The 9,153-nt window shown below is 39.8% G+C and overlaps 1 protein-coding gene across 1 annotated transcript in view; it reads right to left on the bottom strand.

The window, feature by feature from the left end:
- LOC101857781 (guanylate cyclase 32E) overlaps positions 1-9,153 on the bottom strand; it is a gene marked incomplete in the record, with an annotated part of 173,169 nt that overhangs the window by 15,166 nt on the left and 148,850 nt on the right. The window contains 6 exon segments of the mRNA XM_035969023.1: positions 336-516; positions 1,125-1,361; positions 2,385-2,547; positions 3,013-3,084; positions 3,998-4,156; positions 6,348-6,494. Coding sequence (XP_035824916.1) covers positions 336-516; positions 1,125-1,361; positions 2,385-2,547; positions 3,013-3,084; positions 3,998-4,156; positions 6,348-6,494 — 959 coding nt within the window.

The raw sequence follows: 9,153 nt of genomic DNA on the forward strand, positions 1-9,153 counted from the left end.
CTCTCTCTCTCTCTCTCTCTCTCTCTCTCTCTCCCCTTCACTCTATTTATCGATTCATCCCATCCTCTTGCAATGATTATTTCGCAGCATAAGTATCTTACACGTACAAACACGGTCATATACTCCTCCCCCTCACACACACACGCGCGCACACACGTACATACATATATTGTGTATATTTTTACGTTTTTATGCTACGTACACGGATACAAGCAAAGGCAGGTGTGTACAGAGAAATTTTTTTTAAAAACGTTCTCAACATGAAGATCTCGCACCTGACACCACCACACCTCCCTTCCCAGAACTATCTCCCAACTTCCTCTAACTTTACTCACAGATATCCTTGCTGTATTGGCTTGAAGCGACTCCGGATACTGCACTTGAAGTCCGGCCGAAGGTCAGGATCGTCGTCCCAACAGGAGTGAATAAGGTCGATGACATCAGAACTGCAGGAGAAGGAACTGGTATCCGGTCTGAGAACGGGAGCTGTTTCTGACATGAGCCGTTCAATAATCTCTGTAAATGGACAGAACTAGGTTATTTTTAAAAAGAGGTACGCGAAATTCTGTAAACAACGATTTTCATACCCTGTCAAACCAAAGTTACTCCAAAAACTGCCCGTCGCATTAACATATCTGATCTGCTGTTTTGAATCCTAGAAAGTAGGGGGGGGGGGTGTTGTTGTTTTGTTTTCTTTTGTTTTGTTTTATTTGGAGAGGGATTTCAATTTTTTTTTTCGTTTCCGTCTTAGAATGTTACGTCTCATCCCAATATCCAGGCATGGAACTAACTGACCCATCTTCCATGTAAGTTACATTGAGCTTATTGTCTAGCAGAGAATTTAACTTGAAACACTTCTAGAAAATAATTTTCCTACGAAAAAAAAAAAGAAATTCACATTGAAAGTACAAGATCTATCTTAAACTAGAGGTCTTCCAATGGGTTTTTAAAAGTTTCAAGTAACAAAAATCCCTTACTTAATAACATTGAAAGACATGAGCAAATAATAGGTTCTTCCTTTCGTAAATATTGCTAAGAAATCATGCATTATTTTTTAAGTTCTTTATTTCCATGAGGCATATTACATAGCTTTGTGCGAAAAAACATAACCCATGCGCACTCACCTCTACATGTCATTTTAATTTGTCCCCACGGTCCCGATTTTCCGTAGAGCTCGTACAGTATAATACCGAAGCTGAACACGTCGCCCTTCTGACTGCCATGCTGCTGTTGCTTCTGTTTTTGGTGGAGTTGGGATTGGTGATGGTTGTGGTGATGGTGGTTGTGGTTGTGATGGCTGTTGTGGTGACTGTGTTGGTTGCGCTTAAAGGGCAACAACTCGGGAGCCGTCCACAGCAATTCTGCAAGAGAAAGAATATTTTGTTTTCAGTTGAAATAGAAGTTGTTATGCCCCCATCCATATGACCTTAATCAATTAGGAGAAGCGCTTCGACTCTACCTGTCAGGGACAACCCCGGATGAGAGAGATGCAACGTCCCATCACAGTCGTCATTGGAAAGAACAAAACATATTGAATAGCACTGGGTTTTGAAAACATAAATCTGGTTACTTTTCGTGCAAATGTATCTGTAGGGGAATGGTGTGGAATGGCACAAAAACACAAAAGTAAGTTCGAAAACGTTTCTTTACTGAGTCCTTAAATACAATTACCAGCTCTTAATAAGGGCCAGTTGTCATGGTTCCCCATGGAACGAACGTGGTCTGAAATGTGGAAGTCTGACGAATTATATTTCAGATTCTTTCTAGAATATGTCCTCTCAGTAAGGTGTCTTTAAAGGGGAAAAAGTGCTACGCCTTCGAAATGTCCAACATCATGTCGAAGGAAGCATTGCTTTTATTACAAGAGATTAAGAGATATACTTTAAGACGCACTCTAAGTGAAGTTTAGTGTACACCGCAGGGTTGGGTTTCTTTTTTGTTTTTGTTTTTGTTTTTGTTTTTGTTTTGTTTTTTTGCTGCACGATCTTTTTTTCGCGTTTGCCCATTTTGTTTGTGGAGAACGTTCTGAAGTCACGATTATGATCCGCCCAGTGTCATGTGTTCCAGTGAAGTAGAGCCCCCTTTAACATTTCGCGAACGACTTGATTTCACGAATTTCTGTAAAAATCACCCAAAAAATCTCGAATTCACGTCGCGTCAGAAAAAAACGGTACACAGTATTCAATGTGCTGCATAAATACTTTTTTTACAGCCAAATAGTGTGCTTGTTTCAAGGACATCTGTAAAACATCGTCGTGGTTTTAATTCCTTATAGTTCCTGGCTATGTCTCAAACCAACGGAGTTTCAGTGACAAGACTACGGTCTACGTGGACGTACAAAACAAAGTGAAGCTGATAAACAAATTGTTTTCTTAGTTCCTTACCTCTGAAGAAAGGTTCATCTTCAAACATTGCGTGTGGGGGCGAGCCCAGGGCAGTCAGCCCAAAGTCCGACACTTTGAGTGTCCATCTGCTATCCACTAAACAGTTGCTGGACTTCAGGTTACCGTGGAATCCGAAATCACTTTCGTGTATGAAAGCCATTCCCTGAAAAATGTCATCAAGTTTAAGTTCATCTGAACTGTGTTATGAAAGATAACTGCCTGCATGTTATCTAGCAAGATGATGGTAGACTGTAGCTGGCACAAAATCTCTTTAAGTATTCATAGATCCTTTCACGATTACTGGAATATTGGGATCACAAAAAGCACTTTAGACACTCATCAAAAGGTAGTAAAAAATGAAAGCAGCCTTCACTAAGTGATAGGTCTGTTAAAAATCGGTTTTGACATGTTGCTCAATTCCAAGCAATACGGAAAAGTATAAACAAGCAATCAATGAATCCGAAAACATAATTATTTGAATTTTTAGTTGAGAGCGCACTTCAGTTAGACCCAAGACACAAATTTGACAACTATCGAGACAACGATGTTCAATTATCGTTTCCTATCAGTGTTTACGTATCACTAAATTTAATTTAGAATCCAAAAAGAGAAGTGAAGCGCCTCTCACCCTGATGAGATCCTGGACTAATGACGTAATGAACATGTCATCCAATGGGGAGTTGTCATCCCTGAGAATGTCCTGTGGAAAACACACAAACACATTGAGATCCTTACGGTTTGATAGTTGTTTTCCACAATAACGTTTAAGTGGTAGATTCCGTCATCTATGTATAAAAAAGGGTTTTTGTTAAGCTAGTTTGGGTCGACCAGAATCAATAGACCAATAAATAGATATAAATAGGTGGATAAGATGACACTCAAACTGGAGAAGACTTGTGGATAAAGAGAAATATGGTGAGATATAGCGATGGAGAAAGAAAGCCATTATGAGATGTGACTTTCCAAACAATGGCGTATTGTTTGACTTCTATAGCTTTAGAGGTGTTTAAATACAATGCACAAATAAGCAACTGAAAATTCGTTTAATAAAACATTCCAACCTTTCTTCAATATGTTTAAATATATGATATGGGTTTATTTTTTCCCTCTTGACACCATGTAGTGTTTATATCAGATTCTGGAAAATCAAAACTGTTTCTATCCTCTATTTTTTTTTACACAGTAGCAGTTGACATTTCACTCCAAAATGTAACACTCCACCACCCCCCCTCCCCCTTTCTACCCTCTTCCTATTCTTTCCCTAACTTCAAACATTATGGAACTGTAGCGGAGCAAAAAAGGTAATAATAATTTTGCTCATTCCGTCCTTCTCCCCTCTCTACCCCTTCCGTCGTTTCCCGTCTTGTGCCTACCAAACATAACTGATCGTTAAAAGTATTGTTTGTTCTTACCATGTCGATAACTGACATCCTCCTCCCTCGTCACCCACCCCTTTTAACCCCCCCCCCCCCCATAAAAACGACACTCTTTATCTCAAAATTTAAAAACACCCACCAACAACTCCACTCTCAGAACAAAAAAATAAGTCAATAAAGAGAAAATGATAAGAAAATTCATTATCTGAAACACCCAAATCTACCAACGACACGGACCTGCAAACTCCGCTTGGGGCAGTACTGTGTGATGATGAAGACCTGCGGGGGCTCTATGCAAGCGCCGATGAATCTATTCAGGTTTTCGTGGGTCAGCTCCTTACGCTGCTGGAACTGTTTTTTCAGGGCCCTCGTGAGCTCTACGTGCTTCCTGGTCAGCTGGGCGAGTTCACAGTACAAAGACAGTTAAGGACGAAGTAGACCTCGAGGAAGCAGTAACACATTTATGTGCGCGTGAGCAAGCACGCGCACGCACACACTGTGTATGTGTGTGTGTGTGTGTGTGTGTGTGTGTGTGTGTGTGTGTGTGTGTGTAGATTTATACTTGTAGATAGATAGATGACGTTCATTATTATTCAATGATAGATTTGCTAGACATTTTTCCAACACTAACTTAGTTCGCACAACGAACAATAGCACGAGGTGTATTGTGGCAAGAACCCGTTACCTTTTTGATGAATTTGCTGCCTACGAATATCTGCAATAGATTGATTTTTGGGAGATAGAGGGAAGATTATTATGAGGGTTATTTTCGGTTTTGTCTTGTGTGAGACTATAGTCCTTTGTTTGCGGTTTGTTCGGTTCGCACGCGCGTGCACGCGCTGCGCCCGTACGTGTGTATGTGTGTGTGTGTGTGTGTGTGTGTGTGTGTGTGTGTGTGTGTGTGTGTGTGTGTGTGTGTGTGGTTTGGGGGTTGGAGGAGGCTAAAGAGAGTATGGAGTTGGTGTCTTCTTTGTTTCTGACTTGTGTGGTTCAATTTCTAAACACATCACTCAGCACTTCTGAAGTTGATCAAAGGGGTTAGACCTTCTCTTTGCATTTAGTTGTTCCTTATAAAAATTGGACCGACATGTCTTTCTTCCAGTGAACTCTATATGTGCGCAGTCAAACATCCAAGCAAACAGTGAAACACGAACAAAGAATGATTCGCGCCGCAGCCTTGCACAAAATCCTTGTATCTTTCGACTGTGTTTAATAGCAAAATGGTTCTGTCCTCCAGCAAACGCGGCCCCAGAAAGAGGCTGATAAAGGTTTTTCGAATGAAATAGTGCCCATACAAAGGATGGAACAACAGGCGTAATAACACTCGAGAAAAATCGAAAAAGGTGACAGCTGAATCTCGATGATTTTTTAATATTTTACTTTGGGAAAGAAACGTACCGGTAGCTGGAGGTTGACCTCTGTTGGTGCAAAAATATGAACGTGCACTAGCCTACCAAAGCCATGTGTCGAGCACTGACTGAATGAACAGAAAATGGGGATGACAGCGATCTCCTTTAAAACGTTTGGAAGTTCAACCAAAGAATTTGAAACCAAAAATAAGGATAACATTTTTACCTACAATCATAGGTATAATGCAATAAAGTAACCAAAACGAGGCGACGAGAAGAAAACGATAGTCAAGGATTGTAAAATATAGTGGTCTAGGGTGCAAACGGAAGTACATTTTTCATGTGAAGCATTTTATGGGCAAATTGTTACTGTCTGGAAGGGTCCATGTCTATGTTCCCTAGCCCTATGTTCCCTAGCTCTATGTTCCCTAGCCCTAATGTTCCCTAGCTCTATGTTCCCTAGCTTTATTCAAGTAACACGATGACCAAAGGTCAACTAATGGTGAGAGTGACCAGTGGTCAAGCAATGGTCAGTGTGACCGTGTTCAAGCAATTGTCAGAATGACCATTGGTCAAGCAATGATCGGAGTGACCAGTGGTCAAGCAAAGGTCAGAATCATGTGGTCAAACAATCGTTAAACTGACCAGTGGTCAAGCGTAAGTTTATAATGAAAAAGGACTTTACAGAGCTAGGGAACATAGGGCTAGGGAACATAGGGCTAGGTGACATAGGGCTAGGGGACATAGGGCTAGGGAACATAGAGCTAGGGAACATAGGGCTAGGGAACATAGGGCTAGGGAACATAGAGCTAGGGAAAATAGGGCTGCCCCGGTCTGGAACTGGTAGTCTCTAAAACAGTTCTTAATGTTTTAACAAAAAAGGACAAGCAAAAAATAATTGCAAGAAAAGCGTGGGCAAATACATATGTGAAACTCTTGGTATACCAAAATATCTTATCTTTTACAGTCTACCTCCCCCCCCCCCCCCCCTCAACACACACACGCCAAAAAATGTAACCATAAAAGTCCCACCACTGGTTCTGAAATCCTTTTTTAAAACATTCTCTCGTCTCTCTCTCTCTCTCTATCCTCCTCTCTCTCTCTCTCTCTCTCTCTCTCTCTCTCTCTGTCTCTCTTTCTTCTTCTTCTTCTTCTTCTTCTTCTTCTTCTTCTCGCTCGTGGTATTCTCGTGTTAGTTTTTCTCTTTTAACTTCCAGCTACATTATTGTCCTCCTCACCTGTTTGACCACCACAGTTGTTCCTCTGTACACGCCCACAGGTACGTCACTGTGGGGTCCGTAAATGTTATCCGACACCATGTCTGGATTAGAGTCGTGACTCAGTAGCATCGCTGTAAACTGATTTCCCGAATACGAGTCTTTCTTCTGAAAACAGAAACGAGACATCCAACGTCAATTTAGGCCATAAATGATTAGCAGGGTTTATCAAATATATTGGTATGAGGTTTATTGGGGTACCAGGATTCATCCTCTCGTGGTGTGTAAGTAAATTCTGGGCTTATTTTAAATAGACTTAATCTTAACCACAAAATGTTCCAAGTCTGCTCTTTGTGAAGAAAGGCCTCCGAAAGACCTCATTTATCGAGAACTGACGTCAAAGGGATAGCCTGACTGACGTCTACAAAAACGCTCTAAAGTCATAATTATGACTTGTAAGCAACACAGTACATTCTTTCACATGTACAGCTTATGCTGAAAAAAGAAGCTGCTGGAATGTTAAAATTATGAAAGGCGAACCAAAATGTTAAGAAACAGAAACACATTGACGAGAAGAGGTAGGGAGAGTTCGGAGAAATGTATAGAAGGTGTGAATTGACATTAATATTACAGAAACCATCAAACGCATGTTGCACTCCTTTACCTTCATGTAAACCAAAATTGCTAAATGGTTGGTCCTGTGGGACCTTAATATACTAACACATAATTACAGATCAAAAGCACATTAAACAAGTTGATTCATGTTAATCATTGACCTCTTTCCGAGTTGTGTGAGTGGAAAAGGGGGGAGGGGAGGGCGAGTAACTGGGGAGTTTTGATTAGAACAAGTTCTTGATTAATTTAAAAACTTAATACCCGGCTCGTTTTTGTCATGGATCCGTTCCATATTCTCATGTAAAGGTCCAAACGATTTTCTTTGATGCCATGAGTAAATGAATTCTTCTTTCATCGGGAATGACCTTTGTTCCAATATCAATGACCGTTTGTTTTTACTTCAGTGGAAAAAAGTTCAATTCTCTCACGCACATGTGTATCGTTCCTCTGTTAATTTTTGTGAGAACTGTTTGGGATAATATTGACGCACATTTGAACACAATAGTATCTTTAACAATAACAAGTTTTTATGAGTGTGCAGTTAAAAGAGAGAGATAAAAATAGAGGGAATGAAAATTATACACATGAACAAAAACAAAAAGAGTGCAATGGAGAAAGAAAGAAGGAAAGAAAGAAAGAAAGAAAGAAAGAAAGAAAGAAAGGAAGGAAGAAAGAAAAGAAAGAAAGGAAGAAAGAAAAACAGAAGCTATGCAAAGAACTAAAGACCAACTGTGAAAGAAACTTGACAAGAAAGAAAGAAAAAAAAAGAAATACATGTATATAAACAAACAATCAAACAAACAAAACAATGGAAGAAACTAAGAAAGAAAGAAAGGGCTTTACTGATCAGTACATAGTGTCCATAATAAAAGATTATTAAACACTAAGAAAAAATAAAAATAAAACACGAGACGGCTGATCATTTGTCCACTTAACCACGTCATGGCCCTGTGCAAATGAGAGTGTGAGTTAACGAGTACGTAAAATTTGGACGAATATTTAATTTACTCCCCCTCATCAAATGAGGTTGACAAGTCCCTCGTGAATAGAGTGCCCCAATTAAACCTCCATCAATTGTACGTGGGACGGGTATACAAGGGCCAGAAATTCCATGGATCGATAAGAGGTCAACTTCTTGAAAACTGGTCTTGTTCCTTTCGAGAAGTGGTTTCTCCCAGGTTCACCGAATGACTAACAAACTCGAGGTCTAGATACAATAACAAGCAAAGGCGTACAGCTCAGACACTTTTACTCCATTTGAGTTTTTGCCCTTCAGCCTGTACAGAGACAGATACATTATTTCAAGAAAGCAAACTTTCTACGTTTTTCTTTTAAAATACATTCCAGAGCTTTCCTGAGTATACAACACAATGGGTACCACAAATTTCTTTGGTAACGTTACCATAGAATTCCTGCCCAATGAACTTTGAGAACCCTGATTTTTTTTCGAGGTGATAGGCAAGACCATAATAAATGTGACGAAAACCCTCAAGTCGGATGTCTGAGACTTTAATTGACATCGACTGCCTGAGGGCGGAGGATGAACAGCCACCAAACACGCCTCTACTTCCTCAACATCTCACGAGCCTATGGCTTTAAAGCCTCATCTGCACTTTTTATGTATATCAGACCCAGATTTTCAGCTCTAGACAGGAGATCAGTTGCCCTCTTTACCAGAATACCCCCCCCCCCCCCCCCGCAGACACAAGATACGCTCTACAAAATTGCTTTGATAAAGACAAAATAAGAGCAGTTTTGCGTTTTCCAAATTCTTACGTTTTCTGTTGTTTTTATTAACGGAATAGATAAAATACTTATTTTAAGCCATTGTACCATTTTCTTGCTGCCCCCTTTTCTCAAATCAAACTGTATAAGAGTTGAACACCTTTAAGCTTCGGCACTAAAGTGACCTAATTAATTGCTTTGTAAGTTCCGTAAAAGGAACATATTAGATATGTTTTCCTGGACACTAATACGTACACAACATTCATTTATGTGGTGTCAGGTTTTCGTTGGTCTACCTATGCATTTAGACTTTTCTCACTACGTTCAACTCCGCGTGTGTTTAATTATATTTCAGAATTTAGAATATTACATGAATAAATTTGTAATACAAGGTTACTGTTTGGAAGAAAATGCGTGAATAGGAAGAGAGGGAGATAGATAGATAGATAGATAGATAGATAGATAGATAGATAGATAGATAGATAGA

Source organism: Aplysia californica, unplaced genomic scaffold (genome assembly GCF_000002075.1).
Source record: "Aplysia californica isolate F4 #8 unplaced genomic scaffold, AplCal3.0 scaffold00106, whole genome shotgun sequence".
Classification (NCBI taxonomy): domain Eukaryota; kingdom Metazoa; phylum Mollusca; class Gastropoda; order Aplysiida; family Aplysiidae; genus Aplysia; species Aplysia californica.